This window comes from Mytilinidion resinicola (genome assembly GCF_010093595.1).
Source record: "Mytilinidion resinicola strain CBS 304.34 unplaced genomic scaffold BDZ99scaffold_8, whole genome shotgun sequence".
Classification (NCBI taxonomy): domain Eukaryota; kingdom Fungi; phylum Ascomycota; class Dothideomycetes; order Mytilinidiales; family Mytilinidiaceae; genus Mytilinidion; species Mytilinidion resinicola.
Window position 1 is genome coordinate 193340 of NW_022985444.1, and position 20281 is coordinate 213620.

General features: G+C 50.0%; 7 protein-coding genes across 7 annotated transcripts; 3 read left to right on the plus strand and 4 right to left on the minus strand.

Annotated features, from left to right (window-relative positions):
• Window positions 1–939: 939 nt before the first annotated feature.
• BDZ99DRAFT_519318 (uncharacterized protein) lies at window positions 940–2206 on the minus strand (the record flags this gene model as incomplete). The annotated part of the gene is made up of 5 exons (XM_033725402.1): window positions 940–1033; window positions 1091–1430; window positions 1626–1851; window positions 1901–2019; window positions 2068–2206. 5 exons carry the CDS (start codon window positions 2204–2206, stop codon window positions 940–942), a joined length of 918 nt encoding a protein of 305 aa, XP_033577586.1.
• Window positions 2207–4822: 2616 nt separating this feature from the next.
• On the plus strand, window positions 4823–6547 carry BDZ99DRAFT_519319 (uncharacterized protein; the record flags this gene model as incomplete). The annotated part of the gene is made up of 1 exon (XM_033725403.1): window positions 4823–6547. The coding sequence occupies one exon, from the start codon at window positions 4823–4825 to the stop codon at window positions 6545–6547; it is 1725 nt and encodes a 574-aa protein (XP_033577587.1).
• Window positions 6548–7544: 997 nt separating this feature from the next.
• On the plus strand, window positions 7545–8973 carry BDZ99DRAFT_560847 (uncharacterized protein; the record flags this gene model as incomplete). Its single annotated transcript, XM_033727300.1, has 1 exon — window positions 7545–8973. The coding sequence occupies one exon, from the start codon at window positions 7545–7547 to the stop codon at window positions 8562–8564; it is 1020 nt and encodes a 339-aa protein (XP_033577588.1). The 3' UTR covers window positions 8565–8973.
• An 869-nt stretch (window positions 8974–9842) lies between these two features.
• BDZ99DRAFT_285980 (uncharacterized protein) lies at window positions 9843–11086 on the minus strand. The gene is made up of 2 exons (XM_033714053.1): window positions 10067–11086; window positions 9843–9998 (listed from the first exon to the last, which is right to left on the minus strand). The coding sequence occupies exon 1, from the start codon at window positions 10931–10933 to the stop codon at window positions 10067–10069; it is 867 nt and encodes a 288-aa protein (XP_033577589.1). The 5' UTR covers window positions 10934–11086; the 3' UTR covers window positions 9843–9998.
• Window positions 11087–11817: 731 nt separating this feature from the next.
• Window positions 11818–12956, minus strand: BDZ99DRAFT_475544 (uncharacterized protein; the record flags this gene model as incomplete). Its single annotated transcript, XM_033721997.1, has 3 exons — window positions 11818–12095; window positions 12169–12639; window positions 12695–12956. The coding sequence occupies 3 exons, from the start codon at window positions 12954–12956 to the stop codon at window positions 11818–11820; spliced, it is 1011 nt and encodes a 336-aa protein (XP_033577590.1).
• A 2591-nt stretch (window positions 12957–15547) lies between these two features.
• Window positions 15548–16902, minus strand: BDZ99DRAFT_569976 (uncharacterized protein). The gene is made up of 2 exons (XM_033727943.1): window positions 16605–16902; window positions 15548–16548 (listed from the first exon to the last, which is right to left on the minus strand). Exon 2 carries the CDS (start codon window positions 16526–16528, stop codon window positions 15773–15775), a length of 756 nt encoding a protein of 251 aa, XP_033577591.1. The 5' UTR covers window positions 16529–16548; window positions 16605–16902; the 3' UTR covers window positions 15548–15772.
• A 729-nt stretch (window positions 16903–17631) lies between these two features.
• Window positions 17632–19714, plus strand: BDZ99DRAFT_569977 (uncharacterized protein; the record flags this gene model as incomplete). Its single annotated transcript, XM_033727944.1, has 2 exons — window positions 17632–19430; window positions 19639–19714. The coding sequence occupies 2 exons, from the start codon at window positions 17632–17634 to the stop codon at window positions 19712–19714; spliced, it is 1875 nt and encodes a 624-aa protein (XP_033577592.1).
• Between the last annotated feature and the right edge of the window lie 567 nt (window positions 19715–20281).

The window sequence follows — 20281 nt, forward strand, 5'->3', positions numbered from 1 at the left end:
CCACCGGCGATCCCGATCCCATCACGCGTCCCGAGCCGCACAAAACTATCCTTGGGAAAATCGCCCGTTTCTTCCACAACATCGTTCCAGGCAAAGGCGGCTTGAAAAGCTACCTCGCTAGCCGGGGCTGGAAGTCACGAACGCAGCTGAATCTAGAGGATGAACTAAATGGCGGGCCGCCGCCGGAACGGAGGATGGGCTTCTTTGTTATTTGAGGAAAGGTTGGTGGATGGGTGGGGGTCTGATTTACAGCCTTTAAATTGTTACATTCATACTTAGAACTCGAAGCTACCATCTTTTCCCTGCTCAGACTAGCCACCTCGAGCCGGATTCATGGCCTGCTACTTAGGAAACCAACAGTGTCACGGCGCGCAACTTCATGTTCTCACCATATTCGAATCGGCAAAGTTTTCAGCAAAGCGCTTAGGCAGTCATTACAGTACCAGGTCATAATTCTGTGCACACCCGTTCACCACTGCTTAGGGTACCCCCGTAGCTTTTCAAAAACCTGGCAATGTCAAGTTCTTAAAAAGTGTATATTAAACTGCCTTTTGACTAAGTTACAGCTTACTCTATGGGTTGCTCCCCACAGTGGCGTCGAGTGAGCAAGGTTAGAGCCAAGTAGTGATGACTCCGTGTGCTGGCAGCCAGTAACACGTCTCTATTCTCCCTTGTTTTCTCTCCCTTTCTCCTTCTTACGGAGTTGCACTATCTCCCTTACGAAGTTGTGTTGCTGTCCCTTGCTGTCCCTTGCTGTCAAGGGAGTCTCGTTACTCTATATAGTCCCTCGTTACAACCTCAATACAACTTATGCTTTCCTCACTGATCCTTTGCCCTTCCTACGCCAGCTGCCATGTGCTCAGACTTATGACCCAGAACTGTAGGCCACCTCTTGATCGATTCCTCCACTACGGCCTGGGCGACTCCTCGGGCGTGTCTTTAGCCATCTTTCTCAGTATCCTCAGGCAATCCAGATTCTCCCCTAGGAAACGGCGCATATTTATTGATCAAGTAGGTCATGTTCTCGTAGCACCTATGAATGTGTCAGTCATTCGTGAACTGCGGAGCCCGATTCATGCCGGATGCTTACTGTTCCCGAAAGCTCGAGCCATTATGACAAGTAGACTCGTGAAGAGTCATGTAGCAACTGTAGAGCCGGTTGCGGTCATCAAACTGCTCTGCAGGTTCACTGATGCCCATCCTTGCCAAATAGGTGTTCAAATAGACCTTCGAAGTAACCACTTTGTTGAAAGTGCCGCGCCACATAGCGATCTCCATCTCATTATGCGCGTAGTAAACGCTCGCATCGAAGATGTAGATTTCTCCAGTCTCGAAGTCGGTTCCGATATTGCCATCCCAAAGGTCCCCGTGGATCAAACACGGTTTCACGATCCGCCCGTCTGCCTCCAACGGTCCAAGAATCTTTGGGACTACGTGAGTGATCAGACGATGGACCACTTGCTCCAAGTTCTTCTAAGTGCCACATCACTCCCTATTCAATTGCATGGCCCCGTTGAAAAGCTGTATGTAGAAGTCAACTCAGCTCCCGTTCCATGCCGTTTGTTGAGCAAGATTCCCTTGACAAGTATTGATATGGAAGCCGAATTTCCCAGTGGGAGATTCACTTGCTTGATGAAGTTGAACAAGTTTTGTGCACAGCTGGATAGGGTCCGGGTTTTGGCTCGTCATCTCGATGAAATCGCACAGAAAGAAGTACGTGTCAGGGCTCGAGACGTTGAGCTTTCCCCAATCGTGAGGCTTCGGAACAAAGTCTGGTGCTGCTTTGTATAACTCGGTCATGGAATGGAACTCTCCCTCCAACATGGCTTTACCTTGATCATCTTCTGCACACTACAGCCTAGTGAGCCGTATGTCTTGATCTTGATTCATGGAATGGTACCTTGAGGAAAAAAAACTTCGGTTCGCCGTCTGCGAGAGTTGTTTCAATCTTAGCCGTGACTGTCCAAGTAGACGCCCTGTGTCGATTGCAGGAATGAACCTGCGTTCCTGGGGGAAGCTCTGGCGAGGAGTCAGACAATATCTGGTAACAATATACTAAATCCTTACGATCAATGACGATCTGGTCCAGCGGAAAGTCTCCCTTGATATCTTTGCCCCCGCTTTTTCCCGCAGTCACCTGGGGAACTTTGCCCGGCGACTCGGTGGGCGGAGCCCAGTCCTCGACCCTGTTGGTAATAGTCGCCATTGTTCAAGACGTTCCTAGCGTTCAAAGGCTTCTGTGGAGATTGCTGAGGGGAGAGAGCGCCTCTGTTTGTCTTGTAGGTCATGCAACAGATCTGAGTCACGGTGTTCGCCCCCGCTCGAGCCTGAGGGCGGTATCACCTAGGACACTCGGACAACCAGGAGAGGGGGCATCTGAGCGCATGTATTCTCTTACTTACTGCCTTCCTCCCTGCAACATCTCGTTGTATAGTTGGGGATGGCTCGCGGAAAGTCTCACGCGTTCACCGAACTCTTTTTAACTATCTCCGATTATCACAACCAGCACACTTAGGAAATCAGGCGACAGATACAGAAGAGAGACCTTCTGGACGGTCAGAACGACCGGCCCGAAAGCCGCTTCGGGTACCTAATCCGCTCGCAAGTTTGAATATGCTACTAACTAAGGATACGAACTTGATGACGCTGATCTATGGTATATGCTCTACGAGCTTTAGTTGCCAATAAGTTTGAATATCAACACTCTACATCAAGTTTTATGCCATCTCCGGACTCAGGGCTGGGTTGGTTTACTTTCCTTTTAGGTTCAGCTCTTGCGTCGGGGAGAATCGTTCTGGTAACGTCCAATTCCACACTCTTTCTGAATTTCCACACACTAAGACTGACAAAGAAACCATAATGAACCAAGACTACCGTGCCACGGCTTGTGACCATAGTGTAGCAATGCATGCCGTAAGCGGTGATGCTCTCACAGAATTTCCTATAAAGGAAGCGAGATTCAGGAGTATATCGGGACTTAGTACTACTAGGTACGGTTGGGAATTGCACTCAAAAACAGTAAGCCTCCAAAAATGCACGATACAAAAAGCTGTAGCTTACTGACGAAACTCCAAGCTCACGTCAACCCTCCGCTTCATCAACCATCATCAAGGCTCTGTTTCACGCTATGCTGTGGTGACTATGCATCTCTTCTCAACACGTCCAAATTAGACGGGCATCAGGACCACGCCGAGAGCGCCGTGGAATGATTCTCCCTGAATGTCGTGGAGGGTGAGTGAAGGGGTGGGGAAGTCTGCGGAGACCTGTAATACTAGTCAAAAAGTTATGAAAAAGTCTTTGAAAGGAAGTTACTATCTCCACCATCTTTGAAATGTTCATGCTGTGAGGTCTTGTGTCTAGGTAGACGGATATGCCCTGCTCGAGTGCCGCCGTTTGAGAGCTAGATGCCACTGTAGGGGGTAACCCAGCTGATGAGCAGCTAGTCGGTCAAGAGGTGGCCTGATATCGACTGCATATCTCTTTACATTGTCTTCAGCGCTTCAAAAACCTTAATACATGGATATAACACTGCGTAAGTGCCGCATTTGGAAGCTTGACACCACTGTCAGGAGTAGCCCAGCTAATGAGTCGCTGGGCAGTCACGATGAAGCCTGATATCGACTGTGTATTCCTTTACATCGTTTCTAGCGCTTCAATAACCTATACACGTGGATTTTCTACTGCTTAGGTGTTATTTTGGAAGCTATATACTACTGTTAGGGGTGCCCCGGCTGACGAGTCGCCGGGCAGTCACGATGAAGCCTGATATTGACTGCGTATTCCTTTACATTGTATCTAGCGCTTGAAAAACCTAGACACATGGATTTATCACTGCGTAAGTGATATTTTGGAAGCTTTACACAGCTGTTAGGGGTGCCCTGGCTGATAAGTAGCCGGACAGTTAAGAGGTAGCCTGATATCAACTTTATTTCTTTTTATATTATTTCTAGCGCTTTAAAAACCTAAACACGTGGATCTGTTACTGCGTAGGTGTTACTTTGGAAGCTATATACTACTGTCAGGGGTAGCTCAGCTGATGAGTAGCTCGTTAGTTAAGACATAGCCTGATATCGATTGTGGTTCCCCTTACATCGTGTCTAACACTTCAAAAGCCTAGACACACAGATCTACCACTGCGTGAGTGCTACCTTGGAAGCTTTGCACCGCTGTTAGGGGCGCCTCGGTTGATGAGTAGCCGGACAGTCAAGAGGTAGCCTGATATCAACCGTGTCCGACGCTTTGAAAACCTAGACCCATGGATGAATGACGGAGCATAGGGAATGGGGTTGAAATCTGCATGTTGATTCATTGCAGTGGTCATGTGATTTGGCGGTAGGGGCTTCTTGCTGGATGTGCTTTCGGGTTTGGTTTTGTGGCGGGAACGGCTGAACTTTGTTCATTTTTAGAATTTTAAAAACAGTATGAGGAACCACGTGCAGTGGCAGGAAACTGTGCGGATTCCTTTGACGAAACACTGTAAAAGGCTCCACCCAGATTTATGCCTCCTTTTCGAACCCTCTCTATTCACCGCCCCTTGCAATCATGATTCTGTGATTCTCTTTCCAAGGTTCGTAAAATGTGATACACCCTCACTCTAGGCTTGTATACACTTGCCTGGCACCGCCTGAGGTCACCCTGTAGGCTATCAGAAACAGTGAAACGACAGTTTTCACAAGCCTGACCATTCACCAGGCCATGTCTGACGGCGCTGGAGCCCCCCTAGCTGCGCATATAAAAGACCCTCTGGCACTATGATTCTATAAATTCCAATCACATACACCTCTTCTCCTGCCACCACCACCACCCAATCTCCACCACCAAAATGTCACTCCTCTCAATTCCTATCGAGCTCCATCTAGAGGTCGCTAGCTACTGCAAAAATGAGGATCTAGGCCACCTTATCAGAACTCATTCTTTGCTCAATATGCGCCTACAAAATGAGCTTCACAAACGCGCTCTATCGTGGAGGCCCGAGGGCTTGCTGCATGATAAAGATGACGGATATGGTGGTCTAGCTAGACCCCTTGATGAGAATGAGGGGGCGACCCTGGAATACGCACTCGTGTATAAGCGTCATCACCTCGTGGATTACCTCCTCCGCCACAACATCGCTGGAATTGAAGGGAATGGCAACTGGTCAGCATTACAGTGGGCTACTAAATGGGCCCCTTTTGATGTCATGAACAAGCTGTTCGAGTACGCCATTAATGGACCCACACCCTTGAATACAGACCAGGTAACACGAATCCTCGGAATCTATCTGGACCGCGTACCGCAGAAGCTCGATGAACTCCCCGAGCCCAAGTGCGGACACGGAGATTGGTGTGAATGTGGATGGGCTGTGAGCGAGGAAGAGCTCCAAGTGTTCCGGATTTTGCTGCTTCTAGGCGCAGATCCCATGGGCGCATCGGCCATTGTACTCGATCCTGAGTACAACCCACCTACCGCTGTGCCTTTTACCTTCCGCGCCAGGAATGGTGACATTCTGAGGCTCCTTGCTGAAGCCGGGGCTGACATTCACTGGCAACCACCTCAAACTACTACGCAGATTATGCACAGCACCCATGGTAAGCGCCTGACTACTGTGCTATACACAGCCTGTTTTGATCCCGAGTTCCCATCCAGCGTAGTTCTCGAGCTCTTGAAGCGGGGCGCCGACCCCAATTGCCAGGGGCCTGCTATTCCTCATGCCGAACGAGTCTTACCTCTATTCGAGACAATGATACAAATTACTCACCCAAAGAAGTCAGAGCACCTCCTCGACTACGGGGTCGATATCAATACGAGAGAAGAGGGAGGTGAGTACACGGAATGGGACTCGCATGGTAACTTTCCCATACACCAAGGCATAGAACTCACAAAAGACTACGCCGGGACTTGGGCGCGTGTCATCTCCCGTACACCTGACCTCGAGGTCCGCAATTACGACGGGGAGACAGCATTGCAGGCAGCTATCTCATGCGGTTCGCTTCAGTCATGCGGCTCGCTTCGCTATGCACGCCTCCTCATAGAAGCTGGCGCAGACGTAAACGTCCGAGATCAAGACGGCCGGGGTCTCCTCCGCCTGCCCTTCCACATGTCTGAAGCTGACGGCATGAGCGGCCGAAACTACTTCCTCGCCGAGCGCATGCATTTTCTGGCCAATTACGGACTCGAGACTCAGAATCTAGACCTAATCCCTACGGAGGAGGCATTGGAGTACGCCTCGCATTTATGGGATAAATCCTGCGCGTGCTCCGCTTCTGAATCCGGATTCAAGCTTCTCTATCAATTTGAGCTATATTGGAAGGTCCTAATGAACGTTTTGGATGCACTAGAGAGGGTTCCGGATAGAGGAGGTACAGAAGGACGGTGGTTTCGTGATGAATTAGAGAGTGCATATTCCACGAGGAATGCAGTGGCTGAGATGCGGAAGACTAGAGAAAGAATTGGGGAGCGCTATGCGGAGCTACCGTATAGATCGGAGGACGGAGTGGATTCGACACATTGGCTACCGCAGCAATGGGATGCTGAGCGTCAGAAGGCTTGGTGGATTAGGGATGATTAACATAAGAAAGTACAATACTAAGCCATAAATCTGGGCACACGAGTATAGCAGTGCTTGAGTTCGGCTCTTGCCGGTTCAAAACCATTGTCAGGAGCAGCCCAGACATCAGGTAGCCGGCCAGTTAAAAGGTAGCCTAATATCTAGAATACTGCGTAAGCCTTGGTACTGGGTTGGATTAGCGACAAATTTAGTAACTCGGATCCACTACTGCGAGTGCCACTTTGGAAGTTAGACACCCCTGTTAGACCAATAGATTGGCAATGTGTATACTTTCGGAAGGGCGAAGAAAAGAATTCTATCTCGCAGTTCTTTGGGGAGTGTAGTCAGCAGATCTCGTGAAGCATGCGCATTAAACATAGAGTCGTTGTTGGCCATTGCTCTGGAAGAATCAGAGAAAGAACAAAGATGAATAGTCTTGGTTGGAGGAGGGAGAGAAAGCGAGAGAAATTGACAGGGGGAATGCCCCACATATATGCAGGGTGAATCTCACCCAGCTGTTCAAATCACGTGATTTTGCTTCTTGTGCAAGTTCATTGGGCCGTCATTTGTGACCGAGTTCAAGCAGTCGGCGAGCTGCCTTGTGGTGCCACGTAAGAGCCAATAAGCCTTCGCTTCATAGACAGCTACCTCCAGCCTGGTTTCGGGATAAACTGCAGCGACAGTGTTTCTGTAAGCCTTACAACCCGTGGCAGCGTTTACAGCAGTACCAGGCTAGAGTACGGTGCAGGAGCCAAACCTAGACAACACTATTGGCCCGTACCCGCCTTTGCATCGATCGAAAGCCATGGTTGAAGAAACGCACCATCCATGGGCCGTGACAACAGAGCGTAGGTACTTTAGAGTTTGCTGTGTTACACCACATGCAGCTCGCCAACAGAAAGACGGCCCACTGCATTCCTCGAAAATGGAATCTCCCGCCCTATAAAACCCCGTAGTTCTCCAGCCGTTTCCTCGTTCCTACACCGTCCGTAGCGCTCCCCTCCTTCTTCCTTGCACCATGGCCAACAACGCCACCATGGACGGCCCTACTCCAGAAGCTCCTTGTATCCTCTTGGCAATACCTCAAGAGCTCCGTGACAAAATTCTCTTCTTCGCCCTCCCAGAAGCGTACGCGCTCCCCATCTCCTGGGACCCGCGTGACGGCCGCCAAGTCACACCGGTCGGACTGTACCCAAAAGCGCCCTACCCATTCAACGAGACCGAGGAGCACTCCTACCAACCCATCCCCCTCCTCTCCGTCTCTTACCAGATCCGCTCCGAGTCCCTCTCCGTGCTCTCCCACCAAATTCTCCTCGAAGTCTGCACTTTCGAAGCCCTCTCGGCTCTCCTTCCCCTTATTCCAGACGTCGCGCCCCTCCCAACGTTCCCACGAAACTTCCACCTCAACATCTTCTACGGCTTCAGCCTCTGGATCCCAGAGTACGTGGACCCGTTCAAGACGCCAGGCCCGACCAAGACGCGAGGGTACTGCAAAGCCTGGCTGGCGCAGCTCGAGCGACTCCCCGCCAACACCGACACCGTGACACTAGACTTCTCGCACCCGGTCGCCGGGAACGACCAGCGGGAACGCCTTCTAGACTACGACAAGGAACCGCTGGTGCTCGTGCAGCGCGGGTCGGCGAAGCTGTGGCGGAAGACGTGCGGTAAGGTGACGGTGAATGTGATTGGGTGGGGATTGGCTAGAAGGCAGGACTCGACGACTGTGCTGGAACGATCTGTCTATTGCCCTGGTCGGAAAAAAGGAAAGAAGGAGAACAGGAGCTCCGGTGGTTGTACCCAAAACTTTTGGAGCGTACTTTCTGACCTCGAGGTTGAGGAGGAGTATGATGAAGATGAGGATGAGGACTATGAAGAGTCTGACGAGGAGTCTGACTCTGAGCCATACGAGGAGGATTTGGATTCTGGAGGGGAGAGCGACTACACTTCTGACATTGAGGAAGAGGAGTCTGTAGAAGAGGGGTCGAATAGCTTGGCGTCTTATATCACAAGAGGACGAATCTGTCGACGAGCAGTCTAGGACTTGCAAGTCCGAGTCTGAAGATGTGGGAGAAGTGGAAGAGGACATCACTGTCAGGCCAGCTCCTCAAGCAGAGTCTGGATCGACCTCGACCTTTTGGAGTGTTCTTTCTGACCTCGAGCCTGCCTGAGGAGTACAATGCCTCGTCATAGAAATCCGTACACTGGTTTACCGCTGTGTGAGGAGCTTCATAGTGTTTTCAGCATTCCGAATGATGAAAAAGTTCGGCATTTTGGAGAACAAGTAGACTCGCGAGGTTACTCCAGACAGCGTCAGCTAGATGTACGCAAATCGGAAACGTAGCCGCTCCGCTATCACCGGTTTTCATTAGTAAGGAGTGCCACCAATAGCGGCAGGGAAGTGTACGGATATTTATGGCAAGGCATTGTAAGTAAGGGGTGTGTGCGATGATGAAGATTTGCGAGTGGAGTTTTGGAGGGTTATAACGGGTGTTATGCTTCTTTCGTAGTGAATGTCTAGTGCCGCATTAGGCTGTTGACAGCAAAGTCTCTTTCTTCGTCTCCTACTACTTCCTCTACACTTTCGTATATTTCTTCCCTTTTACAAAATAGTGGTACCTAGACAACTTTACAAGACTTCTGAGCGACGCCGCCTGTGAGCCACGACATAGCCAGAAATCAACCGTACCTAGAATACAGTACTTGGTCATAGGTTTAGGCACACGGATATGTCACTGCTGTGGCTCCAATCTTGCTCGCTCGAAACCACTGTCAGGAATACCCTAGCCCACAAATAATACCTCCATCAAAAGGTAGTCTAATTTCCACTGCGCTAGACTTTACATCGTACTTGGAGTTTTAAAAGCCTATCAAGATATCCTAAGCAGTCGCAAGGAGTGCCCAAACTTCTGTCTTGGTCGTACAAAGGTATAGTTCCTCATTCGCTCCCACGAACTATCTTGCGAAAGAGCACTCTGCGAGGTGAGACATCCGACCCTTCCAAAGGCCACTCGTAAAACCCGCTTCGAGGCAGGTCCCACGTCGATTTAAGGACTTCTTTCGAATACGGCATTCCCAGATCTCGTTTCACGTCATGCTCCTTCCATATCCGCTGCAGGTCCTTCTTGCTCTCAGACTCCACCTTCACGCCATCAATAACCATCGTTCGCTTAGAAGAAGCTGTTGCAACGCGTTCCGTAGCGGGTTTCGCTTCCTGGAATTTGAAGAGGAACAGCTTGGAGAGGATTTCGGGTAGGTCTACCAGCTCCCTGTTGAGAGCTACAGACTCCCAGTCCCCCACCTTGATTGTAAAGGTTCGAAGAGCGCAGCCGCGCTTGTGTGTTTGAAGGAAGCGGTATAAGCGGGCGCACCATGTTGGCTCCAAGGACGGCGAGTGGAGGTCACGAACGTTAGTGTAGATTTCAAGGTGTTGGAGTTTTGGGAGTTGATAGAGATCTAGCAAGCCGTGGGGTGGCTTTTGATTGCAGAACTGGTGTTAGAATCGCCTTCGATAAGATATCTATTAGCTGATGAGCGGCTTACCTATGCGGTATGGAGATCTATATCCAACGTCAATGTCTCTAGCTCTGCAAGCGTATTTACTAACCCTAATAGCTGACTCGTCGAAAGCGATCGGGTCTCGTCCTCTCCGACTGAGGATTCTAGACGATGGAATCTAAAGGAGCGAAGAGTTGCTGCATGACGGTAGATCTCCTGCGCCACGTCGCCAAAGTAGACATTCTCGATGTCTAAAACTTCCAGAGCTTCGAGTTGATCAATAAACCTGCTCAAGTGTGTGGCGTATGGATGGTTATGCGCTGAGTGAGGCAACTGAGTTCCACCCTTCCAAACAAATTTGCGCAGCGCGGGCGTTCGGCCGCTCAAGGCATCTAAGAAATGCAAGTAATCCTGACCGTTCCAGCAGTCTTCGAGAGTTAGATGTTTCAAATGTGACCAATCTGCGGCATTTGCCCATATTTCCGGCGCTTCGGTGTCATTTGAAGCGCCCCGGTACCACGACCTATAGTCGGCCATTCGATATCCGACAAGAACAAGTCGGACGAGAGGAGGCAACGTCTCGCCTGGTTGCAAGCGATATGGACCCACAGATTTGGGTACTGGACGCAAGCCCGTATCTCCGCTTTCTCTGAACTCGAAGGCTCGGAGGTTAGGAGACGATTTGAGAATGTCGATGATGTTTTGGGGGTGGGCGTGCCCACAATCCCAGAAGGAAGCCTTCAAGGAGTGGAGGCAAGGCGAATCGAGGAGAGCGTCGACGCTATCACCTCCATGTCCATTGAAAGAGTTGATAATTAGGTGGCAATGAGGCCAGCGGGTGTTGAGTTCTTGTACAATCGGCATTGGTATAAGCCATCGGATGTTCCATCTGTTTACATCAAACATTAGCATCTACTCTTCGGTGCCGGGATTATATGGGCTCTCAACGTAAAAGAGACGAGCTTCTTCACGGTTTGTAAGAGCTTAATGATGAGGCCCTCTAGAAAAGGCGGCTTTATGAATTCCCAGGAACCAACGAGAACATTCTGGACGTGTCTAGCCCGGTCACCGTCATTAGCAAGAAGCTCTTCTAGGAAACGTCTCGCCCTAGTCAGAGATTCGTCGCCGTAGTCAAGCTTGACAGAACGGTAGATCAGTGGTAGGGCTGTATCGCGGTACTGATGATTACATAAGCTCGCCGTACGCACAGCGGCAGGATCTGTAATGAGCAGCTATTCAAAGAGAATATTAGTAGAAGTACATTTATGCTAAGGGCTTGATCCGTACATGTTCGAAAATCAAAGAGACGAGCTCTGGTGGAAGGACGGGGGACGAGTTCAGAGGCATATCGAAGAACAAGCCCGTTTGAGGTATGAAATGAACTAAGCAATGGTCAGAGTTGCAGAGGCATGTTGCCGTCAAAAAGAAACGAACGATAAATGAGAGAGCTCGAGTCTAGATAATACATGGATGAAAGGAGCGGCCAAGGGCGTGAGCGGCGAGGACGGCGGGGCGGAGCGAAGCGACGTTAACTACCAAGTATGCATCTGATTGGTGGTATTATTGTATCCTATCCCTTGTTTTTACCAAATATACCAGACGTTGAGAAAGCTCCATAGCTTCCAAGATATGTATAAATCTACCCATTATGCCCTCAAACGTAACATAGTAAAACGTGTTCTAAAACTCCCTTGCCGCAACCACCCTTACAGATCATGAGCCATAGTATGCACACACTCCGCGTATAGGAACACATTCTCTCTGTAGCTTAGAAGAAATACGCTTGCATTACAGAATTACGAATACTTCCAGCCAGCAAGGTATCTGCGTCGTACTTCGGGGCTTTCCAGCTCAGCCAATTTCTCGTGAAGCTTTTTCACTGCCTCAACCTGCATCGCAATCTGTTCGGACCAATCAATGCCTGGAATGAAGGTCGCTATAGCGTACCATCGATAACTGTCCGGGTTCGAGATTGCCTTGGTCAAGCCTTCTAACCCCATTTTCGTCAGATCCCTACATCCATTCCAGCAGTATGAGAGTCCACCAGGACCGTTTGGGGCGTCGTAGTCGGAGACTTCACAGATCAGCTTAAGGCTCGAAAAAGACATCAAAGAAGCTCGGCGGGTATGACCGTATGGTATACTCACATTTTCCACCACCCTTAGTGTGAAAGAGTTCATGCATGATGACACCAGCTAGCGATCTGCCAAATATGATATCAATCCTATCATAATTGGCGGAGTTGATCTTGCTCATTACGTCCGCCTCGTACTGGGCCCTCGGAAGAGTTTGATCCAAGTCGTCGACCATGAATCGCCTCAGCTTAGAAGGAGTGTCCTGATACTCGATAAGATTGTTCTCTGACTCGGCCAACATATCGGGACAAAGAATGATGTCGTTAGTAGAGACTAGCGTGTATGCCAGCTTTTTGCTATCCTTGCAGTTTTGCCAGTCATCCCAGACCTTTCCGTTTGGCAGCTCGATTGGTTGCGCTCGAACACGATCCCATGGATCCGTCACGCCGAAAGGGCCTTTGACTTGTTCGAGATGCGTATCGCTACAGAATAGAGTTATAGTATCCCCTGGCCTAAACATCTCGATTATCATCTGGTAATGACCTTGAGCAATTCTCAGTTAGGAAAAGTGTGAATGAGGACCCAGGGTGGTACTGACTCTGGACCCATTCCGCCTCTTGTCCCATATTCGAAGCTGATTCACCCCTGAACATTTTTAGTACCCACGCATCTTGCGGCTTCTTGAAACTGGTGTGTGCGTTTTCGGTGAGCTTCCAAAGCTCTAGTATCGCAGTGGCAATATGGGATCTTTGATCAGCTGTACAGCTCACCTCATCAATCGCAATGTAAGAATGAGCAAGTGGTAGGAAATTGAGGCATATAAGAATATTGAGGAGAATGGTCCAGTTTCGGAAGGCCATTGCACATACACAGAAACCGGTATGTACTTTACGATAGTCGACAGAGATTGGAGGTCTTGAATATAGACAGCCTCGGTAGCTCCGTTCACTTCTGAGGGAATTCAGGCACACTTGTAGTTGCAACTAGACCACGTTGCCCTTTCATGATTAATTGTGAAAGTTACTATTCATAGAAAGAATGCTCTTGGATCCCTCTGGATTCTACTATGGTAGTCGTAGAATCCTGGAAGAGTATACGCGAATCGGCTTTGCTCGTTATCCTACGAAACCGCCTCGCTGGACGCATGATCTCTTCAACCAGTGTCAATGATCTATTATTAGCCATTCAAAGGATTATTCCTCACATACAAGCCCTGGAATAATGCACTCCTTATTTGGAGTTCACGCCAGATTGTTGAAGTCTCCAAAGCTTCCTTGCAAGGTTCAACCACTAATCTTTGAACCAGTGGCAACATGATAATGTCGGGCTCTCCCAACGGCTTCTTAGGCTCACGTCTCATGAGTTGAAACATGGCAGTGCTCGTACGGCGAAGAACAAAGATGGCGCGCATCGATGAAATTACCGCACCACTTCCAGAATCCGAGTAGACAAGGAACGTTATTACCAGGACTTAAAACCTTATAGACCAAGCGGCAATTAGAACGATGCTTTAGTAGGATAGAATTCTACGAAATCTCAATCGTGACTTATCTGGCAGGCTCACTCGCCGTTCGCCAGGACGTGGCTGGAGACCGGGAAGCGGCGTAGGGCAACGACGCCGCATTGACGACGCCGTAGGAATACCGCGGCCTTGAAGAAGCTTGCGAGACATGTATGCAATAAGGATCGGGGCCAACCGCGAAGGATTAAAACGACGCCGCAAAACAGATAATACAATATCCCAATGTGCACCCAAGCAATTTCCTTTCCCGTTCAGGAACCTAAGCGGCTCATGCTCCAGCCTGAGCTGTGGCTGTGCTGGGTGAGCGCATCCTGAGCCGAGACTGAGCGCATCTGAGCCGAGATTGAGCAGCTCATTAGAACCCGGTTTTGGGCCCTGGATTCGACAGGGAGGGTTGAGACTGGGGTCCTTACCCTACCTTAGAAGGCCCATTTCCGGGCCCGTAGGCATGCCAGGTCCCAGTTTCAGGGCCCTAATTCTCGAGTAAACTTACCCTTAATAGAAAAAAGCCTAAGGCTGATCTGCGCCACTTTATCTGCCACAATACTTGTATTCTCTACCTACTTATATAAAGCTTCGCCGCTTGCTTAGCCTAAAGGATTAGCCTAGACGGGCTTAGGTACTAAAGTAGTATGTGCCCACTGCCTCACCACAATAATATATACTTCCTAGCGCCCCGGTCCCAGCGCTCGCTTGCACGCCCTAAAAACCCTTACAAACCTATTACTAGCTCCCTATGGCTATATTTGTTATTTACACTGCCTAAAGAGGATAATGGCTGAGACATGCGTTAAAGAAGAGCTCGAAGGAGCAAGTGCGGGGTTCGAGACCTGCCCTACTATCTAACACCCCTCCTGGAAGCTTATTGTCAATTGGTGTGCGCAATCCGAGTTAAGGAACTCCCGGAAATTGCTTTTTTTCTGTTTAGAGATGCACGGTGCATTCTCCGTCCATTGTGAGAGTGGACTGTCCCATTAGCTCTCAACCCCTCTAGCCAGTTAAGTCAGCTTCTGTCGTCCTAAGAGTCTCACATAGCGGATCGCGACATCTCTATTTATTCCACCAGTGGTATTACTAACTGCCTTGCCCTTTTACTTGTATTGGCGAAAGTCGTTACCGAAGATGGGCAGGCAGGAAAAGGACAGCAGAGGAAGAGGCTTAGAATTGCATAGTTTTAAAAGTTTCAACTTTACTAGTAAGAGTCCGGTGACTTATTGAGAAGAGTTAAACCTCGTAATTCTTGAACTCTCCTAGCCAGTAGCCTACATGTTAACACAGCCTCCGGTGTGTCTTCCCAGTGCAAGTATCTTCCAATATTTAAGTCCCTTTGATCCACTATAGGATATCTAGCGCTTCTCGTCTCTGCGGTCTCTACTAGTGATTGAGTTAGATTAGAGTGGAGTGGATTGAAGCTCATATCCACTCTACTCCAGCTCAAACCTCATGGAGCTCCAGAAAAGATTAGCGCTAACCAAAGGAAGTAAGATATATTGCCTAAAAAAAAGTTAGCGCTGTCAAAATCCATGAATTAAGGAACGGAACTGCCTATCAACTTAATGTAGCAAGATCGTGATTTAGGGCCTATATATCATCTGTAGGCTCATCGCCATCCTCGACACCCTGCCACTGCCACGTCAAATTGTATGTCCTCCGCATTCTCCGCTGCCCGTGAGGCTACCAACTGTTCCGCGCGAGCGTTGGTAAGTGTGAGGATCATAGGATAGGTGCGCCAAGATCTTTGGCCAGATCGCGATCGTAGTAGATATCGCCGTTAACGGCCTCTGGGTAACTGCAGCGTCTCGGCGGCAGCGTCGTCTGCCATAGTAATGCTAGAAAGCAGCGATGCGGGTAGCTTCAAAAATCAATGAGGAGCGATGAGAATAAGAATATACAGGACGGATGAGAACTCAGGGGGATTTGGTCGAAAAAGCTGGTGACACGGCTAACAATTTAAGGACTAGAATAGATCTCTACAACTCTGCATCCGATTCGACGCGCCACGTTCCAGCCGCATGCCCTCAGCCTCAACACCACGCCCTTGGCCATATAGCGCATCTAATTTTGGAGCTCCACGGCCCATCGCGGATCCACTCGAATAGCGTCAGAATGTACGCTCCATCCACTCCAACCCAGCTCCACTCCAGTCCAACTCAATCACTGGTCTCTACTGGGCGTATACTCGACATACTCCCCCTTCATTCCTAGGAATAGCGTCCCAGCCCAATACGCAGTTGTCATTACCGCCCTTGCTATGAAATATAGACTTTGTAATTGCAAGCGCTTCGCCCAAACTGGCGGTCGACCACCAAAAGGTTGACACATCCATGGCCATGTTACTGGTATGTAGCCATGGTACATATGGAAGTCGTGGGCCTGGAAGATAGTCTGCAGTTGAATCCAGAGCATCAGACTCAGGAGCCCGTTCCTCCAGGAGGGCACAACAGCCAGGATCGCGAATAAGGCTTTCAACCACAACGGTGTCGAACGCAGCTGTGGAAAGATATCTCTATCGAGGATGGCGCTACAGATGTTTCGCCAAAGAGCATGATCGGCCACCAGATCAACCGTGAGCGGAACTTGAGCATCTTTTTTGAGCCGATTCCATGCTACGCGCTGGCGGGGCGCAAATTTCACGCTCATGCCCGTGGAACCAAGTTTGTCGTAGCTGCCGGATAGGCCTTGGGCGACGTAGACGTGCAGAAAACCTGATAAGCAACTCACGCGTTCGCAGGCGGCGGCACGGTTTTTGGAAGGGTGCCAATGCAAACGCATGCGCCAGCCGCTTGAGGGTGGGATGGCGATGCGAATTGCATTTGGAGAAAGTGGCGATGAGGAAGTGAAGGTGAATGTAGCTGCGTCTGGAAAGGGGAGGTTGAATATTGTGACATTGGTTGTGTTGGTCCGATGCATGGTGACTGATGTGTAGGTTGCTGGACGCGGAGGTGAGATGAGGTTAAGATCAGGTAGTGAGCTTGGCGAAACTCACAGAGATGGTGCCTGAGCCAGCGCCGACGTCTAAGAGCGTCAAATGGGAGTTGGATTCTTTCATAGACTGCAACTTGGGCAGCAAATGGGCAGCGCTGTTTTCGGCAGTCCGCAACTCGTGGAGGATCGCTTGAGCGGGCGGATGGCCTGGCTTCTCGCTTGGAGTCTGGTCTTGCTCCATTTCTTATGTTGGCTTATATTAAATGCAGATAAAGGCGAGGACGTGAATAGCAGTGATGATACTTGTCACGGCACAATAGGAAGCTTACGAGGAACGTGTATATTATGGTGGTTATACGAGGTACCTACAAAGAGGGAGAAGGGAGATGCGGAGGCAGGGCCGCGAAGTGTAGGTGGCGAGCGGCCGGGCCGACGTGCCTTCCGTGGTCATGTGGTAGCACGTGACGGAGGGCTCGTAGGTGCGAGGCCGACGGCGCGTTGCAGCCATGACAATACTGGTGAAGAGAAGACACAGGGAATGCGGTGATGAGGGTGGAAAGAAGAGATTACGCTTTTATCGAAAAGGTGCCGGGCCTCCCCAGCACCAATCCCGTCGCCAGGGAACCCGACGCCCGCTTGCCCCAGCCCCGACAACGCGACACGGGACAGATTTGAGGCCCCTCGTTAATACTTGACAGTTTCTAGTGACGTATATCTGAGACTGCGCCACAGCCGGTGAGTAAGGGTGAGCAAGGGTAAGCAGACCTGAGGAGAGCTGAGCTGAAGCTGAGCCGGGCCTGAGCCGAACTCAGCCACTGCGGCATACGGTCACGTGAGCAGATGCGTTAGGCAGGGTGCAGATTAGGGTGTTGAAACAGGAGTTTCAGGAGGCGGATATGCACTTAAATAAAGCATAGGCTAGCATACGCTGCCAATCCTAAGATCCTGCTTCGAAAAAGACGACTATGCTTGTTTAAGAGTTTTTCAACAGAATCCTGAAAGAACGGAGATATAAAGGATAGTCTCAGGATGCGTACTAGGTTGGAATCAATGGTAGATTTATGTCTCTCTTCAACATCCATTTCAAGATGTGGACGTCCATATTCGTTCTCGGATTATTTCTTCGTTCTAGCGAAGCTCGCTTTCTGCGAATCGGTGGCGATGCACCAGTTTTCAAGAGTTTGGTGATTCGTGCACCTCAAATGGGCGTATCTTTCAACGGGCTTCCAAGCGGAAGTGGTACCGGCTTAGTTTCCACACCTACCTCATCATCTACTACTTCTTCCTCGGTTTACTCAGATGACGTATCCTCGGACTCAATGTTACCTGGTTATTCGACAGCCAGTGCTATCTCATTCTCCTCGACAGTAAGCATGTTGAGTGATTCATCCAGAACGGACATATACACTTCGAACTTGCAAAGCCTCTCTTCCCCAACATCTCAAAGCGAGTTTCAACCACAGTCGTTTTCTTCGTCGTCGTTTTCTTCGTCGTCGTTTTCAAGACAATTCGCTACCACCGATTCCACAACAGCGCCCACAGCTCCACTACCATCACCAACTCTTACACCTTCCACAAGCCAGTTGCATTTCGACAGTCCCATAGTCGTCACCACCGTAATCAACAGCCAGACAAATGTCCTAATAGTCCCATCTGGCACAGATCAGGGGCCCCCCATCACCGTCACCGAGACCGCAACTCTAGACCCCGAGACCCCGGAAGCTACATCAAGCGCCGCAGCCGTGGCCAGCGCTATATCAAGCAGCCATGATATCCTCAACCAATATTTCTCCAACGTGATGGACCATGGGCAAGGCCAAGCCGCCGACGACTCATTCGAGAGCACCGCTACGATCCTAGGTGTGCTTTACGCTAAACTTTCGAAATCCTCAAAATCCGGAGGTGGTGGTGGCGGCGGCGGCGGTTGCAAAAAGACTCTTTTCAGCCTTGTTGGATGCGCTTTAAGCACTGTTAAAAAAGCGAGTTCGGCTGTCAAGGCTGGCGTGAAGGCCGGTCTGGATGTGGCGACAAACCAGGAGAAGATAACCCGGATTATCGAGGACGAGGCGGTCAGAGCCGGCCTGGATGTTGGTAGTAAAGGTATTGATGCTATTGCTGCCGCTGTGGCGGAAGCAGCACAAAGCCTGAAGGACGGACCGGAAGATGAGCCCACGCCATCAGAGAGCCCGCAGTCGACGTCTGAGCCTACAGAAAGCCGTGACAGCTCGATATCATCGACAACGACGCCTTCTTCCACATCTTCGTCGTTCGCATCGTCTTCTTCAAGCTCGTCCAGCTCGTCCGGTTCTTCTTCTTCCTCCTCTTCTTCCAGTTCATTCCACGATTTCTGCGACGTTCTAGATACGAGTATGCCACCTTGTCCTACCTTTACTGGCATCAACAAAAACACCAACAATGAGCCAAGCGTGCTATTCGAACTCACCAGCCTGACGTGGATGACTGGCGGACCGACACCAATGTCAACCGTATCCTTGGACCTATCAGCTCCATCAGCGTCCTCAATGATATCCACCTTTTCAGTAGCATCATCGCCGACATATTCGGCTTCAAGCTCATACGTCTCTTCAGCTACGCCTGAGTCGCCTAGTTCTTCCAGATCCAGTAACGATGTTCAAGGCTCGGGTACTTTATCATCAGCATCGTTTCCACAGTCTTCTTCATCATCCTCCTTTGCCTCCTCCTCTGCCTTCTCCCAGCCCAACACACCCTCGACAAGCACACCCGCCCTCCCCTCCAGCACATTGGCAGTGCAGAACTCACCCACATCAATTCTCAATCCCATCACCTCGCCCCCGTCTACCTTCAACACTGTGACCATAGCGCCTTCAGCAGCATCGTCCAGCTTGTCAATGCATTGCGAGACCTAGTAAGCACTCTTCTCTTTTCAAGTACACCCCTTTCCCATGGACTGCTTCTTCTGTCTCTTCCAGTGCAACATCTTCTGAACATCACCTCTTTCTGAGTTCTCCTCAGATACATTCCGTCTCTGGTCGTATACTCCCTTCTTTTCGAGCATACTCTGTTCCTTCTCACATCCCATCATACCAGTCCCAGTTCGCTAACGCGCTCATCAGCATCGTGGACCAAAACCAGTGCATCTGCACAGCCGCGGACGGATCCGTTTTCGTAGACGATCGAGACAAGTGCTAGGCAAAGTGGAAATACTCGTATCTTTATCCCTTAGCTATCCACGGCCAACGATAGAATCAAATCACACGCCTCTTGACTGTCCATAGGCTTAATATCCGCTCGTGTGACCTTGCCCGCTGGCTAGCTACAACACCAGGCCATACGCCTGGGCACACGGATTCATCACTGCTCGGCTCCAATCTTGCTCACTTGACACCACTGCGAGCGGTGCCCCGGCTCGCAGGTAGTCGGTCAGCTAAAAGGCAGCCATATGTCTACTGCATCGACCTTGACACCCGATTTCGAATCTTAAAAGCTTCTCGAGGCACCCCAAGCAGTGGCAAACCCGTGTATGTACACAAACTTATGACAGGTCTCTGTAAACAAGCATTTCCCAAGCACTTGAGAGCCGTCGAGCCGATATGCCGTGATAGTGACGTCCCTATATCCACAAAGTAATCAACCACATCACAAACCAAGCATCCGAACATACCTCACCGAAAAGATATCATCAATAGAACACAAACACACCTACAGCCAACTATATGCAGCCCTCCCCCCTCCGTTTACCAAACAAAATTACGTTTA

Excerpts from the sequence above, each read along its gene's own strand:
- BDZ99DRAFT_285980 (XM_033714053.1), bottom strand. The coding sequence starts at position 10,933 with ATGCTAATGTTTGATGTAAACAGATGGAACATCCGATGGCTTATACCA.
- BDZ99DRAFT_569976 (XM_033727943.1), bottom strand. The coding sequence starts at position 16,528 with ATGCATCGGACCAACACAACCAATGTCACAATATTCAACCTCCCCTTT.